The following is an 18317-nucleotide window of genomic DNA, read 5'->3' as shown; positions in this document are numbered from 1 at the left end:
ACTCTTAATAAATGGTGGATATTAACAGCTATTACAAGGGGGCATCGAAGCTCCCTTTGGTTTGTTTGTATTGGGTGGTAGGGAAGACATAAAAGGATGACATTTGCCGCCTTTCTTAAAAGACTAGAGATAACACAGAGACAGGCAGGGCAATATAGCTTTCCAAGTTACTGCATTCTAGAAATTGTTTCAAACACAAATCACAGCATTACTAAAAAATTTCACTTTTAAGACTCTCTCAAAAAAAAAAAAAAAAATTTCGCTTTTAAAAGAAGGTCTATACATACTAATTCCAGGAATGCTTTCTATAGGAATCTGTCGAACTCCATCTTTAAAACATGAAAGTCCAGGGTAAACTTTTCGAATCTGTGCCTGTTTTCTTTCAATCAGCTTTTTAATTATCTGTAAAGCACAAGAAGGAAATGTGTTTAGGGAAAGAGGTCTATGGATACAGTTCAAGTCAGCCAACCTAATGAAATGTTTTCCTAACAAAACAGTCTTTTTTATAAAATGAGATGGGAGAAAGGGGTGAATGCTATATAACAGGTAAGAAATGAACAGATTATATTATACCATGTCTATTTAGTGACATTCACAAAAACATCTTTGAGTTACTTGTCCCTGCCATCCAGAAAAGCCAATATTGAGAAAACACACAGCCCCTAGGGCCCACTTGTCATCTGTAGCATAACAGCCAATTATTTTGCCCTGCCTCTCTGAGGAGGCTCTGCCAGAATTACAGGAAAGCAGCCCTGAGCATTCACGACTCAGACAAGTGACAGAATCTCTTCACATCCCATAACTAGGAACTGTTCCCTTCAGACTAGAGAGGCAGGTAAACGGGCCCCAGAAAGTCCCCAACGCCTACAGTAGTTAAAGCTTTACTATTTAAACTTTTCAAGGCTGGAGCTCCAACCTATTCTAGCTGCATCAAAAAAGCAGCTCTATAATAGTAGGCTGTCATGAGAAGAAAGAAAACAATAATACAATTTAAAGTATCATCTATTAAAGCAACACAACCATGACATGAGCCACCACATTGACTGAGAAATGTTAAGAGATGTTTTGTTCGTTGTGTAAAATAATTATTAATATGCTGAGGTAACTACTTCCAAGACAGTGAGGTTATCCCTTTAAAAAAAAAAAAAAAACTAAAAAATCACCATCCGGAAATTAAACATATCACAACGAAATTTTGGAAAAATGAAACAAAACAATTGAAATCACTAATTGCATTCACAAAGGAAAACAAAAAAATCTACTTCCTGATTGATTTCAAACATATAGCTGGTAAATACTGCAGCATGAATATGTAATCCTAACAGTTAAACAAATAACTTCATAAAATAAATGAGCTAGTAAAAGTATATTCCTAGTAAATCTAGATCAGTGCTGTCCAATAGAGACATAATACAAGCCACTCATGTAATTTAAATTTTTCCAATAGCTGCATTTTTAAAAGGCAAAAAGAAACAAGTGAAATTGATTTTAATAATGTATTTCATTTAACCCATTATATCTAAAATATTGTAACATACAATTGGAAAAAAGTGTAAGATATTTTACATTGCTTTATTCATATGAACTCTTGAAAACCAGAGGATTGGCCAGGCATGGTGGCTCACACCTGTAATCCCAGCACTTTGGGAGGCCAAGGTGGGTGGATCACTTGAGGTGAGGAGGCTGAGACCAGCCTGGCCAACATGGTGAAACCCCATTTCTACTAAAAATACAAAAAATTAACTGGGCATGGTAGTGCACACCTGTAATCCCAGTTACACAGGAGGCTGAGACGGGAGAATCGCTTGAACCTGGGAGGTGGAGGATGCAGTGAACCAAGATTGTGCCATTGCACTCCAGCCTGGGTGACAGAGTGAGACTTCCTCTCAAAAAAAAAAAAGAAAAAAGAAAAGAAATAAAGAAAGAAAAGAAAATCAGAGGATTTTATACTTATAGCATGCCTTAATTTTGACTAACCATATCAAGTACTCAGTGGCCACATGTGGCTAGTGACTGCCACTTTTGACAGGGCTGATCTAGATGGGTGCTTTCCATTTATTTGCAAGTCCAAATCTTCTTTTTTAAAAAACTAAGAATCCCGGCCGGTCGCGGGGGCTCACACCTATAATCCCAGCACTTTGGGAGGCCGAGGCCAGCAGATGACGAGGTCAGGAGATCGAGACCATCCTGGCTAACACAGTGAAACCTCATCTCTACTAAAAATACAAAAAATTAGCCGGGTGTGGTGGCGGGCGCCTGTAGTCCCAGCTACTCGGGAGGCTGAGGCAGGAGAATGGCGTGAACCCGGGAGGTGGAGCTTGCAGTGAGTCAAGATGGTGCCACCGCACTCCAGTCTGAGCGAAAGAGTGAGACTCCGTCTCAAAAAAAAAAAAAAAATTCCCAAGGGCAATCTTCTAAATAGACACCTTCAGAGAATATGCTGAAGACTGTTTCAATTTGGAAACTTTCCTTCTCTTCACCAAGGGACTCTCAAATGCAATGACCTCCACACACCTCATGTAGCACCTTAAAGATTGTGGGCTCCTGAGAAGTGACTGTTAATGGGACTGGGAGGCTTCGTAAGTTCTCTGTACCTCCAGTAATCACTATGGAGAAGAGATCTTTTTTAATTTTTTGTTTTCATTTTAGATACAGGGGGTATTATGGGTATATTGTGTGATGCTGAGCTTTGGGCTTCTAATGATCCCACTGTCCAGGTAGTGAGCATAGTACCTGACAGGTAGTTTTTTAACCCTCACTCCTCTCCCTCTCTTGCCTCTTTTGGAAAACCCAGTGTCTACTGTTCCCATCTTTGTGAGCATCTATACCCAATGTTCAGTTCCCACTTATAACAGAAAACATGCATCATTTTGTTTTCTGTTCCTGTGTTAATCTGCTTAGGATAATGGCCCCAGCTAAACCCACACTGCTGCAAAGGACATGATTTTGTTCTTTTTTATGGCTGCATAATATTTCATGGTGTATATGTACTACATTTTCTTTATCCAATCTACCTTTGATGGGCACCTGGATTGATTCCATGTCTTTGTTATTGTGAATAGCGCTGCAATGAACATAATAGCACATGTATCTTTTTGGAAAAACAATTTATTTTCCTTTGGTATATGCTCAGTAATAGGATTGCTGCATGGAATGGTAATTCTATTTTTAATTCTTTGGGAAATCGCCAAACTGCTTTCCACAGGAGCTGAACTAATTTGCATTCCCACCAAGAGTGTATAAGCATTCCGTTTTCTCCACAGCTTTGCCAACATCTGTCATTTTTTTAACTTCTTAATAATGGCCATTCTGACTGGTGTGAGATGGTTGTCACATTGTGGTTTTGACTTGCATCTCAGAAAAGAGGTATTTTCATTGTGTTCTAGTATATTATCTTCACCTCCCTAGAAAATATCTTCACTTCAACTCCCTACCATGACCATAAAATCAATGCCTTCCAGATGAAAGTATGTCCTCATCTTCTTCTCCTGAAGTCCATAGCTCAGTCCTATGATCTACCGCTGTCAGTTTTAGGGTCTCCCGAAGCAGAAAATTTCAGTGGAGTAGTTCCCCATCTCCAATACATCACCCAGTCTTTGCATGTCTCCTTATTAAAAAATTGCATTGAGTTTCCCCATCCTTACTTTGGCTTCTCCAACCCCAATTCCTTGTACTGTCACATGTAGATTAAGATTTAAGAATTTATCCCCCCACCCACCACCTAGCCTATCCACACATACATGTATGCATGTACACACACACACACATGAATAGGCACATATATACCCAATTATGCTTGCTCATAGCCTATTTGCACTTTCTCAAATAGTGCCTTCATCACCGACATAACAAAGGTCCTACCTGTTCATGTGCCCACAAATCTGTTCACGTTGGACTCTGAGTCTCTGCTAATGCAGATTTCATTACCAGGCTGCCCAGTTCAAAACAAATCTCCCACAAAAAAGTCATGTCACGTGACATGAGGCCCCTACAGATCCTACCTTTCCCTTGGAGTCAACACTCACAAAGTAGCACTTAACTCTCCACTCTTGGTCCACTCGTTCAACTACACTAGTTTTCTCTCTCTATCTCCATTAATGACAACTACAACTTATTCTGCTCCTGTATACTTTCAGGGGCTAGGAAGTGCCTCAAAATATTCACTGTTTCTTTGCTGCCACCATGAATCCCTAACTTCCTTGAGGGGTTTTTCACAGTTGGAATAAGTAACGCTTGTAAAAAATCAACTGAATTCTGTGGAAAAAAATACTACATGAATCCAAATATATTTTTATTGAAGTGACTTCAGATAGCTTTTTAAAAAACTAGATTAAGAGCTCCAAACCTCCATCACCCATTCAACGGAATATGTGAGCGAAGGCTGGAGGCAGAGAGGGAGGGGGAGGAGAGGAGAAGCTTCTAAAAAGTAGACTGCTTTGTTAGCCATCTAAAATAGCTCTGCGCTTCTGGCGTTCCCCTGTAGGTTTGAAGGGCCAACAGATCATGTACAATGTGAATTTGCAGGCTCTGCCAAGGGAATCCTGCTCTCAGCTAACACCGTGGGGATGAATTAGTGCTGCTGGGAGGAGGAATGAGGAAAGAGCAGCTGACAGCAGGGTGATGGCTTTAGCTGGCCAGCAACTTCTAATGCCGAATGATGTGCTGCTGAATCCAGACCTGCTCATTAAGCCCCAGAGAGAACAATGAGGAAAGCCAGCTCTTCAGAGAGACAGGGAGAGAGAGGAGCCTGCTGTGCTTTATTAACTCTTCCAAGTGCCTACTTGGAATTCTCTCTTAGGCTGATATCTTTGAACAAAAAGCAACAAAAGTTGTTTTTATTTTCAAATCCAAAAAAAAAAAAAAGCCTTTGCTCACTTCCCCAGGAAACATAAGAACAAGACTGAGCCACTTTAAGTAAAAAAAAAATACTTAATGAGTAACTACTATGCACCAGACACTGTGTAAAAAGCTTTAGGGCTGTTACGTAGATAATGCCTGACAAATAACTAAGAACTTGGATTAAGGAGGTTAGTAGAAACCAGAAAACAAAGATGGATAAGACAGATGTCCTCCTTAGCTATTTGTTAGAGAAAAGGGCACTAAATGAATAACAGAAGTATCAAGTGGAATTGATGTGGGATGACACAGCTGCAAACTCCACCCAACTGGGGGCAGCCAGGAGGTGATCCTGCGCTTAACACACAAAGTTCTTTCTTTCAGTAAATGGCCTTTGTGTACTCTCCCCCGTTCTCTTCTTTTCATCATGGGTTTTTTTTTTTCTGTCTTAGAAAATTTAAATTATTATGTATTCAACTCTATCAACCTTTCCCTTTTACTGCTTCTCTTTTCATTCATATGCATAAAAAATGTCACCTCAATACCAGATAACAAATCACTTAATACCTAGAAAGATAAGCCTTCAGAACTTGCAATGTAAAAGCGGAGATTAACATACACTAAGGTAAATGTCTACGTACAATGAATAATTGAAATTCAAATAGGTGGATCAAACTGATGCTAGAGAAGTTCACAAGAGTAACTGGAACACACGCTGAAACGGTTTGATTTATGCGTGTGCTGAGTGAAGCGGGTGGCTAATGGACGAAGACACTTTGGAGATCAGTAAATAGATGTATTTGGAGTATTTGGAGATGAAAGTAAAGAGATAGGAGTGGGAACGATAATTGAGGCCAGAATGTAAAATGGCTTGAAGGTGAAGTTAAAATATGTCACCATATTTTACACATTTTGTATTTTACACAAATTTAAAAAGTAATGACTCTTGTAGAAATGGTAACCGAGAAAGGAAACAGATCAAGGATACCTTTAAAGAAGAAATCTATGGCCAGGCGTGATGGCTCACACCTGTAATCCCAACACTTTGGGAGGCCGAGGCAGGTGGATCACTTGAGGTCAGGAGTTCGAGACCAGCCTGGCCAACACAGTGAAATGCTGTCTCCACTAAAAACAAGAAAACTGAGAGTTTGCTATCCAGTAAATATGTACACACAGCACCCAAGGAAATGCAACCCACCTCAGCTAAGACTGGCCTGTACAGAAGGTGAGTGAGTCAACCACCTGCTTACCTCCTTCTGCTTTTTAATGATGACAGAAAATTCTGTGTATGGGATCCGTGGATTCAGCTCACACCCCATTAAAGTGGCTCCTTCATAATCCTTGATATAGCCAACATATTTGGTTTTAGGTATTTTAATTTCTTTGGAGAAACCCTGAAAAGAAAGTAAATTCATTCACATGAACACCATGCACAAATATCTACTGAGTGCTAACTATGTTCCAGGCACTATGTGAGGAATCAAGACAAGCTTCTTTGAAGTTCTTATTGTACTATTCTGAAGAGGATTAGCTTAAAACCACCCATGAAGTTCAAAAACACCAGAAATCTGTGTAAACAGGAAGCAAGACAACATTTTTTTAAATGGCCCTAATAAAAAGAAAGAAATATTAAAAAGTTAAAACAGAAACAGGTATTAAGTACAAATTAGGTTTAATTTTGTACTGAATTACATAATTAAATATGACTGTTGCAAATTTCTCCCAAAGTGGTGAGGGGATCCCCAGGATTCTCAACAAATCAATAACATTGATCTAAATTATCAAAGAAAAGATAGTCAAAAAAATAAAGTTATTAGAAACTTAATGTTTCTAAGGAAATGAAATCCTTTCTTTGCAGGCAAAAAAATTCCAGATAGTCACAATGTGTGGTTGTTTCAGTGACATTAATGCTTTGGAATATACTCATTTACATACTTTAAGCCATAATAACAGACTGCTTGAGAGTATATATTCAAAATTATAAATATTTATAATATAAACATAATTTTCCTTAAGTATCTATTTCAGTTATTTGCAGAAAATTACTTGAACTTCAGCACCATCACCAGCAGTTCACTGCCTCATCTTTCAACAAAAACTTATTTTCCAAGTAATTATTGCCATCATCCTCAAAGAGGACTACAGACAAGTCATTTAAGAACCATGGCTGAGATCTCATGCTTTGCACTACAGCTATAGCCAAGGAAAGCTGATGCTCAAGACCTCAGTGAAACAATCCAATTAATTTCTTAGTAAGTTTTACCATAAAAGTTAAAATGCATCTCAAACAATGAGAAGATAACAAATAGGAGATTATTTATCTGTCTTCAGAGCACAAAAAGCTTTCTAATTACATAAGAACATATCAAAAAAAAAAAAGTCTGACTGGGTGCAGTGGCTCATGCCTGTAATCTCAGCACTTTGGGAGGCTGAGGTAAGAGGATCACTTGAGTCCAAGAGTTCAAGACCAGCCCAGGCAACATAGCAAGATTCCCTCCCAACCCCTCGCCATCTCTACAAATGATTTAAAACAAAAATTGCTGGGCATGGTGGCATGCATCTGAGGTCACAGCTACTCAGGTGGCTGAGGCAGGAGGATTGTCTGAGCCCAGGAAGTTGAGGCTGCAGTGAGCTGTGATCATGCCACAGCACTCCAGCCTGGGTGACAGTGTAAGACCCTGTCAGACAGCAAACAAACAAACAAATCCAAACCAAACCAAGTTCATACATTTTATGTAATAAAATCTTTAACATTCTGAAGATTTAAAGAAAAAGCCATGAGCAATGTTGAAACAAATATTATCCAAGGTTAATATTGTTATTAACAATTAATTTAATATTGTTATATATAAATAGTTCTCATAAATCAATGTGCAACTAAACATTTTTATAGAAAAAGGGACAAAAGAAAATGAATTAGCAATCCAAAAAAGGAACAAATACAAAGAGTTGATAAACATGGAAAAATAAATCAAACTTCACATAATCAAATAAATTCAAACATACACAATTTATTATCTGGAAAAGTGTTAAATTTTTTTTTAGTTACCAACTCCTTTCCTGACCCCCGATACACTGCTGACAAAAATGGAAACTTTTAAAGTATTTGGCAACACATAACAAAAATGTCTGGAAGCAACTCTACTTCTAGAGATTTATTCTAAGCAAATTACCATCAATGAGGGCAAAACACGTACACAAACACACACCCATACTTATGCACGTTACCTACAAGAAACACCTAAATAGCCAAAAATGTATTGGTTAAAGAAATTATTTTCTATTTCTACAACAAAATCCTAGGAAACCATCAAAATTATTATATACACAAAAATATCAAAAATATATATATATTATTATATATATAGGTATGAACCAATTTTTATGTTTATATACACACAGAAAAAATATTAAAAAGGTTTATGTCAAAGCATTAGCAGCATAGGTATGAGCTGAGGGGAAAAACAAAGGAAAAATTTTAAAATAAAAAAATCAAAGCATTAACAGAAAATTTCTTTGGGTGATGCAATTACAAGCCATTTTTCTTTCCTTCTTTTGCTTTATTACATTTTCTACAATGATTATACATTACTTTTATAGTCAGAAAAGTAAATGAGAATGTTTAGGAATTACAAATCACTGTTAAAAAAATATGCAGCCAAAGAATAGTCCTCAAAAAGCTGAGCTGAAAACTTGTTTTAAGACTTATTTAAAGAGAGACAAGGTCCCACTATTTTGCCCAGGCTGTTTCAAACTCCTGAGCACAGCAATCCTCCCGCCCTGGCCTCCCACAGTACTAGGATTACAGGCATGAGCCACTGCACCCAGCCTGAGCTGAAAACTTCTGATAAGAAACTGTTAGGACAGAGTCCTGGTGAAGTTGCTCACACCTGTAATCCCAGCACTTAGGGAGGCCGAGGTGGGTGGATTGCTTGAGTCCGGGAGCTCGAGACCAGCCTGGGTAACATGGCAAAACCCTGTCTCTACTAAAAATACAAAAAATTACCTGGCTGTAGTCACAGCTACTTGGGAGGCTGAGGTGGGAGAATCACCTGAGCCCAAGAGGTCAAGGCTGTGGTGAGCTGAGATTGCACCACTACAGTCTCAGCCTAGGCACCAAAGTGAGACCCTGTCTCAAAAACAAAGAAAGGAAGGGAGGAAGGGAGAAAGGAAGGAATTGCAAAGATGACAGCCAAGCTCCTAGCCCACTCTGTGCTGTAGAGTCAGTACTGCTTGCAGTTTTTTGTAAACTCCAGGATTTCCTCTCTGCTATCATAAATGGAGGTCTTCCAGAAACTGAATCTGTTTTTCTCATTCACGGAGAATGCTACCCACCAAATTCCAGGACTGGGAATTTCTTATTAGAAACCATATTTTAGAATGTTAGGATGCAATATTATACCTCACTGACAGATGACGTTCCTTCATTCTCTCAACAAACAGCTATTCAGTACTTACTATGTACTAGTGACTCTCTAATCCAGGCTGAAGCTTACTTTTGATAAAATATATTTTGATAAAATATGTTTTATTTTGATATAAAACAAACGTCTGTTCTTGTAAGTGGAAAACACTGGGGGAGAAACTTATTTGGAAGAAGGCTACCTGAGAACATATTAAGAAAAGTCATGACAAAACAGTGTTGTGCGGTGAGAAACCAACCTGTTTCTTAAAGTATCCAATTGCATATTCATCTGCATATGTGAGGAAGTTCAGGATGTCATGCTTTATGTGATATTCTTTCAAATGATTCATCAGGTGTGTTCCATAGCCCTGTGTGGAAGTTAATATGATACATTAGATTCTGGAGAAAAATTTTTATAAATCCACCAGGAAATGATGGCGAATTTAGGAGTTTGTACTTTTACGTATTTTACCAACCAGGACCTTTCCTGAAGGAAATATATTGACACCCTTTCTTGCATTTCTTAACTTTGAAAATAAGCTATTAAAAAAAAAAAAAATCAAAACCCTTGCTTCAAAGATAAAAATCGTCATTTAAAAATACAAGTTTCTAGTTATTTGAAAATAACACACCAGGGCCACAAGTTCCTAACTCAATCTTAAAGATCACTTGCTGAATATTAATATAAAAGTTTTCAGAATGAATGCTGATGATTAATTTCTGCTTATCTTTAAGGTATTTGAGATTCTCAGAAGAAAAAAAAAAGATGCAAATGAAAAGTGCTAATCTTCACTAGAATATTTAGTAACCCAAGTGTTTACTGTAAACCACAAATTGGCAACCCTTCGAAAGAACTGAATCATCACAAACATAGCATTTTAAATTTGGTCTTATCAGACCTTTCCAAGTGAGGTCTGAGAAGCCCAGAATCTCTGAATAACTAAAGGTAGTGAACAATGTTGAATAAACTCAGTGACTGAAATATTTTTATAATATGAAGCTTTTTTAGTGACAAAAGCTTACAGAAAACATATAAATCTAATGTGATTGTTTCAGAACCTCATGAAGAGAGATAAAAGTAAATCCGGCCGGGCGCGGTGGCTCAAGCCTGCAATCCCAGCACTTTGGGAGGCCGAGATGGGTGGATCACGAGGTCAGGAGATCGAGACCATCCTGGCTAACATGGTGAAACCCCGTCTCTACTAAAAAAAATACAAAAAACTAGCTGGGCGAGGTGGCGGGTGCCTGTAGTCCCAGCTACTTGGGAGGCTGAGGCAGGAGAATGGCGTAAACCCGGGAGGCGGAGCTTGCAGTGAGCTGAGATTTGGTCACTGCACTCCAGCCTGGGCAACAGAGCGAGACTCCGTCTCAAAAAAAAATTTTTTTTAAAAAGTAAATCCAAGCATCCAGACAAAAACATCTTCACATAAATTTTCTACAATTTGATGGCACATTTTTCTAAGTAACTCAAGTATGCTCCCAGGTATGATCTCATGGAATCACAGTACCTCTCAAGGACAGAAGGATCTCTGGAAGTCATTTTGTCTAACCCCCTAACCCATATGAGGCTAGAGGTCTTTTGCCATCTATCATGAAAAGGCAATCGGCTAGAACACCTCCAATGTAGGGCAATTCCTTGGTGGTGAGATAGACCAATTCATTTTCAGGCATTATATGGTTGGAAATTCCTTCCTAACATTCACCCAAGATCTGGTCATGGTTATTTCTACTTACTGGCCTTAGTTCTACTCCTACAGTTACAAAGACTCATTCCTGCTTTTAACAGCCCTTCAAGCCTTTGAAGATTATACTCTCTCACACATGCCCATCCGTACTTCCCCAGTCCCAAGCCAAGCACCATCAAGGTAATAGTCATTCCTCATATGGCATGACTGAATGACACCTCATCAAACTAATCACATTTTTTTTTTTTGGACAGAGTCTTGCTCTGTCGCCCAGGCTGGAGTGCAGTGGCACAATCTTGGCTCACTGCAAGCTCCGCCTCTCAGGTTCATGCCATTTTCCTGCCTCAGCCTCCTGAATATGTGGGACTACAGGTGCCCATCACCACACCTGGCTAATTTTTTGTATTTTTAGTAGAGACGGTGTTAGCCAGGATAGTCTTGATCTCCTGACCTCGTGATCTGCCCACCTCAGCCTCCCAAAGTGCTGGGATTACATCTCCCAAAGTGCCGGAAGCCACTGCGTCCGGCCACTAATCACTTTTTTCAGAGCTTTTTCTAATATAACAATGCCTTTCTAAAGCATGGATCCTAGGACCAAGCATAATAATAAGGGGACAGTATGTCCAGTAAACAGAACAGTATCATCATCTCCCTCTTCTGCAAATTATTCTTCCATTTATGTCACCCAAAGACATTTTAGCTTTTAGCTTTTCCCAAACATATCACAATACTGAACACAGAGAGTTTGAATAAAACTTGGATAAAAAGACAAATGAACTATTTCTCTCCTTGAGGAAATGATAGGAAAATGGGGAAGATAAACATATAAACACAGGTGTAGAGAAGGGGCATACTATTCAACAGAGTAGACACTAGCCTCATGTGGCTATTGAGCAATTGATATGAGATTAGTCCAGTTTGAAATGTCCTGAAGTATAAAAACACACTAGGAAAAAAATTCTCATTACTAACATTTTATACTTACTACATGTTGACAAGACAATAAAAAATGTCAAAATTAATTTCACCTGTTTCTTTTTACTTTTTTTAATATGGCTACTCAAAATTTTGAAATTACATATGTGACTTGCATTTGAGGCTTGCATTACATTTCTGTTATGCAGTGTTGGTACAGAGTGATATATTTGTATCTTCAATAGTGTGCCAGGTGTAGTGGCTCACGCCTATAATCCCAGCACTTTGGGAGGCTGAGGTGGGCGGATTACGAGGTCACAAGATCAAGACAATCCTGGCCAACATGGTGAAACCCCATCTACTAAAAATACAAAAATTAGCTGGGCGTGGTGGCATGTGCCTGTAATCCCAGCTACTCGGGAGGCTGAGACAGGAGAACGGCATGAACCAGGGAGTCAGAGGTTGCAGTGAGCCGAGATCTGAGCCAAGATCATGCCAACGCACACCAGCCTGGCGACAGAGTGAGACTCTATCTCAAAAAACAACAACAAACAAAACAAAACAATAGTGCAAAAGACCATAATCAAGGTGGTAAAGAGAGGGGGAATAGAAGGAAAAGAAAATGTTTAAGCTAGGCCTTAAAAAAGTTTTGCAAATTGGAAACAAGAGAAGGAAATGGATTGGAAATCTAAATGTAAGGTATAATAAACCTTTACAAAAGTATTATAAAAAGATACAGGAAAAGTGGGCATATAACTTAGGGTTACAAAAAGGCTTCTTAAAGAAAATATAAAATGCAAAAGCATGAAGTAAAAGACTGATTATTAAGTAGAATACTTCAAATTTTAGAACTTCTTCAAGGCACCATAAATAATCAAAGATACCATAAACAAAAGACAAATGACAAGTTAGGGGGTGTAGCTGCAACATATATTACAAAGATTTAATATCAAAAATACATAAATATCTTCTATAGAATCAGTACAAAAAAAGAGATAGAATAAAAGAAAATTTGTCAAAGGATAGAACAAGAATATTACCAGTAAATATAAGCGATATGTTCGACCTCAATAGCGATCAGAGCACTCTACCATAAAATGAAATATTTCACTTACGGTATGCAAATATGTTTACAGTTTATGTACCCAGTGCCAGTAATGGTAGGGAGAACTATTCTCTCCAACACCACTGGTGAAAAATGTCAACTGGTAGACCCACTGAGAAGGCAATCCGGAAATAATTTTTTAAATTTAGACTGGCTATATTAATTCATATAGGAATTCTGCTTCTCAGTGTCTAAGGAAACATTTCTAAACAGAGCATTGTTGGTGATAGAATATTACTGGAAATAAGCATATATGTCTTCAGTAGAGAAATGATTACATAAATTATGGTGCATCCATATTATAAAATACTGTACAAAAAGAATAAAGTAGCTATATATCAGCATTAATAGAAATTCCTGCAATTATGAAAATGTTCTTTATCTATGCTATCCAATATGATAATGATTAGTCACATGTAGCTACTGAGTACCTGAGTAACCAAGGATGTAAACATTCATTTTAATTTAATGTATCTAAATATAAATTTAAACAATCACATATAGGCACTAAAGCTGAAAGGTCTCTAAGACAATGTTAAGTTTTTTTCCAGTAAGGCAATGCATACAATATGAACTCCATTTATTTAAATGGGAAAGAAAACAACAACAAAAAACCACACAATCACCTCTTATCTGTAGGTTCAGTAAGTTCCAGTACATGTGTCAATACAAAAGTACCTGGAGGCCGGAAGCTGTGGCTCAAGTCTGTAATCCCAGCACTTTGAGAGGCCGAGACGGGCGGATCATGAGGTCAGGAGATGGAGACCATCCTGGCTAACCCGGTGAAACCCCGTCTCTACTTTGGGAGGCCGAGACGGGCGGATCACGAGGTCAGGAGATCGAGACCATCCTGGCTAACACGGTGAAACCCCGTCTCTACTAAAAATACAAAAAAACTAGCCGGGGGAGGTGGCGGGCGCCTGTAGTCCCAGCTACTCGGGAGGCTGAGGCAGGAGAATGGCGTAAATCCGGGAGGCGGAGCTTGCAGTGAGCTGAGATCCCGCCACTGCACTCCAGCCCGGGCGACAGGAAAAAAAAAGGACCTCAAAAAAAAAAAAAAGACCTGGAAGGATGCGTACCAAGCTGATAAAAATAGCAGGATGGTAGTGGGAAGGGGAAATGGGATTTTTGTTTTATCTGAAAATGTATTTGCATATGTCTTACATAATTAAAAATTTTTTTAAAAAAATTTTTTTTAACTAGAGGGAAGCAAACAGTTGGCCAGTTGGAGTGAACGCATGTGCACAGGAAAAATAATCTCTAAAAATTAGTAAGAAACGTGTCTTCTGATGAAATTCACTTTAACATGGATGCCAGTACAAGAGAGATTATTATGTTGTATGCACCATCTTGTAAGGAGTTAATAGAAACTATAAATTTGTCCCCCTCATCCACAATCCAATTAATTTTACTCAAGAATAACAATGGTTCTTTGGTAAATAGCTTCTCAAAACCTGCATAAGATATTTTTCATCAGTGACCACAAATTTGTCATCTCTCCAAAAAACTTTTCCAGATTCCAAGTTGCTTGTGAGAAGGGGCTCTGTCTTTTAACTTGAACTTCCGCTGTATCTAACTAGTATTTGTGACTAGCAGTCATGGTAGTTTAAGTACTGCCTTGGTTAGAGAGGCAGTGACAACATAAAGCTATTATAAGCAAATGTTTATTTAGATTTTAACCCCAGAACTCTTTCCCCTTGTTTGTACACCTTTATTTTTACCTGCCATCCAAAGGATCATTTTCTAACTATCTGGTAACTTCAGTGTTTATTTAAATACCTACTATGGTAAACAAACATTAGCTACATAATTTTAAAGCTGCATATAATGTCAAATTCAATTTTTTTTTTTTTTTTTGAGATGGAGTTTCACTCTTGTTGCCCAGGCTGGAGTGGAGTTTCACTCTTGTTGCCCAGGCTGGAGTGCAATGGTTCAATCTCGGCTCACTGCAACCTCTGCCTCCTGGGTTCAAGTGATTCTCCTGCCTCAGCCACTGAGTAGCTGGGATTACAGGTACGCACCACCACGCCTGGCTAATTTTGCATTTTTAGTAGAAACAGGGTTTCACCATGTTGGTTAGGCCAGTCTCGAACTCCCAACCTCAGGTGATCCACCTGCCTTGGTCTCCCAAAGTGCTGGGATTACAAGTGTGAGCCACCGCACCTGGCTAGATTACAAGATATTCCAAAATCAGGAGAGGAGCTTCAAGTAAACTCTCAAATGTTATCTTGTGTTTTCAGCACAATAAATCCACATACAAATCTAATTTAAAGAATTCACAGGGGCCGGGCGCGGTGGCTCAAGCCTGTAATCCCAGCACTTTGGGAGGCCGAGACGGGTGGATCACGAGATCAGGAGATCGAGACCATCCTGGCTAACACGGTGAAACCCCGTCTCTACTAAAAAATACAAAAAACTAGCCGGGCGACGTGGCGGCGCCTGTAGTCCCAGCTGCTCCGGAGGCTGAGGCAGGAGAATGGCGTGAACCCGGGAGGCGGAGCTTGCAGTGAGCTGAGATCCGGCCACTGCACTCCAGCCTGGGCGACAGAGCGAGACTCCGCCTCAAAAAAAAAAAAAAAAAAGAATTCACAGGAATTTGTTTATCAGCGTGATTCTCCAAAATGACCAAACACAGACTTTAAAATGCCATTTAGCCACGATTTTTAATATAGTAAAATAAATACTTAAAACAGCTGCTTATGGTTGGGCACAATGGCGTACGCCTATAATCCCAGCACTTTGGGAGGCTGAGGAGGGAGGATCACTTGAGACCAGGAGTTCGAGACCAGCCTGGGCAACATAGGGAGACCCTATCTCTACAAAAAATAAATTAGCCAGGCATGGTGGTGCACATCTGTGATCCCAACTACTCAGAAGGCTGAGGTGGGAGGATCACCTGAGCACAGGAGGTCGCAGACACAGGGAGCTGTGATCATGCCACTGCACTCCAGTCTGGGCAACAGAGCAAAACCCCATCTCAAAAAAATCAAAAAATGAAAATAAAAATAAAATCTGTTATGAATTTGCTGTTTTCAATAATGTATGCTACAGCCACTGGGACCCATTCAGTTGTACTCCATATTGGAGCAGTGCTTCCACGTTGTCTAGTGTTGCTGGATTGGCAGAGCTCAGCAATCTTTATCTTAGACTATACGCCAGTGAAAATGTAAATATCTTGGGCAGTGTGATGTCTCAAAAGTTGTTCATTAATCATTAATGACACAGGACAGTAAAAAGACCATGAAATTGACCGGGCACACTGGCTCACAACTGTAATCCCACCACTTTGGGAGGCCAAAGCAGGCCATCATCTGAGGTCAGGAGTTCGAGACCAGCCTGGCCTATGTGGTGAAATGCCGTCTCTATTAAAAATACAAACATTAGTCAGGCATGGTGGCTGATGCCTGTAATCCCAGCTACTAGGGAGGCTGAGACAGGAGAATCACTAGAACCCAGGAGGCGGAGTTTACAGTGAACAAAGATCACGTCACTGCACTCCAGCCTGGGCAACAAGGGCAAAACTCTGTCTCAAAAAAAAAAAAAAGACCAGGAAATTCATGGAAGAACTGTTTCTCCCATTCTTACTTCTACTAAAGATTGGTTCTTACCATTAAAACACACACACACACACACACACGTTCTCACCATTAAAACACACACACGCACGCATGCAAACACACACACACACACACTAAACTCATCCATTCTATTTTGTTTTGAAAGACTAATCTTCATTTTCTAAAACTACAGTTTCAAGTCACTTACAAGAAGTGATTGCTTTTCTTGTTCTTCCTACTGAGTCTGTGATGCTTGGCCACCTTTTCAAGTCTTTAGAAAATTACATGGTTTGGGGGAAAAAATGCCTTTCTGGGAAGTAATAAGACAAAGTATCCAATTCATACTAAATACCTTCAGTTTCCCTCTAGTATCCCTAAAAGTGTCCAAGTCAACCTTAATCAACCTTTCCAAACAAGGTGCTTGGTATAGCTATCTTTGAAAATAAAAATTATGCCATCTTTTTCTAAAATTACAAACCAAGGACATATTTTCCAGGTCTTCACCCTAAGAAAAGCCAAAGAAAATTTTCCTTTAAATAAGTTCTTACTCTGAACATTTGGAAACATCTGGACATCTGTCACTTCGGCTAGCGGGGAATAATGATAAACACAGCAACAGCACCATCTAAAGACACACTGTCAGAATTCCTTGAAAATGAGCCAGAGATCAGTTTCAAGCAAATATGGGTCTTCACCTTCCCCAGTCAGAATGATGAATGTAAGACTGCTGAATTGCATTTGCCCTTTGATGCTTAGTGCAAAGAGTCAAAGACAAAAAGCCCACTTGTGCTTTGTGAGAATAAATACATCGCAGCAGCTATAATTGGCACTGAAGCCGGGCGCGGTGGCTCACGCCTGTAATCCCAGCTACTCAGGTGGCTGCGGCATGAGAATCAACTGAACCCAGGAGGTGGAGGTTGCAGCACAGGCTGTGCCCCTAATGCAGAGAATGATTCCTTTCAGGGACTTATTTTTGGTTTCCGTAAATGGCATTGCTTCTTTGAAGCTGAAGGAGTCAAGAAAATACTTAGACCAGCGCTGTTCAATACAGGAGCCACTGGCCACATGTGCCTGTCAAGCACTTGAAAGGCAGCTTGTCTAAATTGAGATGTGTTGTAAATGTAAAATACATGCTTGGTTTCAAAGAGTTAGTACAAGGCTGGGCATGGTTGCTCACGTTCGTAATTCCAGCACTTTGGGAGACCAGGGCGGGCAGATCACCTGAGGTCAGGAGTTCAAGACAAGCCTGGCCAACATGGTGAAACCCCATCTGTACTAAAAATACAAAAATTGGCCGGGCATGGTGGCACGTGCCTGTAGTTCCCAGCCACTTGGGAGGCTGAGGTGGGAGAATCACTTGAATCCGTGAGGCAGAGGATGCAGTCAAGATCACGCCACTGCACTCCAGCCTGGGAAATAGAGTGTGAGCCTGTCTCAAAAAAAAAAAAAAAAAAAAAAAGGCCGGGCACGGTGGCTCACACCTGTAAGTCCTAGCACTTTGGGAGGCCGAGGTGGGTGGATCACGAGGTCAGGAGATGGAGAGCATCCTGGCCAACATGGTGAAACCCCGTCTCCACTAAAAACACAAAAAATCAATCGGGCGTGGTGGCAGGCCCCTGTAGTCCCAGCTACTCAGGAGGCTGAGGCAGGAGAATGGCGTGAACCTGGGAGGCGGAGCTTGCAGTGAGCCGAGATGGAGCCACTACACTCCTGCCTGGGTGACAGAGCGAGACTCCTTCTCAAAAAAAAAAAAAAAAAGACAGTACAGAACAAAGAATGTAATGTAAAAGGTCTCCATAATTCTTCATGATGCT

At 39.7% G+C, this 18317-nt stretch overlaps 1 protein-coding gene across 3 annotated transcripts in view; it reads right to left on the bottom strand.

Annotated features, from left to right (window-relative positions):
- Positions 1 to 18317, bottom strand: part of KAT2B (lysine acetyltransferase 2B) — a 118644-nt gene that overhangs the window by 7786 nt on the left and 92541 nt on the right. For all 3 annotated transcript variants that reach the window (XM_033212776.1, XM_033212777.1, XM_033212778.1), the window contains exons 12-14: positions 9499 to 9609; positions 6087 to 6230; positions 288 to 402 (exon numbers count right to left, since the gene is read on the bottom strand). In XM_033212776.1, the coding sequence (XP_033068667.1) occupies positions 288 to 402; positions 6087 to 6230; positions 9499 to 9609 (370 nt within the window). The remainder of the gene's footprint in view (positions 1 to 287; positions 403 to 6086; positions 6231 to 9498; positions 9610 to 18317) is intronic.

The sequence above is a fragment of the Trachypithecus francoisi genome, unplaced genomic scaffold (genome assembly GCF_009764315.1).
Source record: "Trachypithecus francoisi isolate TF-2019V2 unplaced genomic scaffold, Tfra_2.0 Lachesis_group0, whole genome shotgun sequence".
In the NCBI taxonomy this organism is placed as follows: domain Eukaryota; kingdom Metazoa; phylum Chordata; class Mammalia; order Primates; family Cercopithecidae; genus Trachypithecus; species Trachypithecus francoisi.
This window is presented reverse-complemented; position numbering and strand designations above follow the sequence as displayed.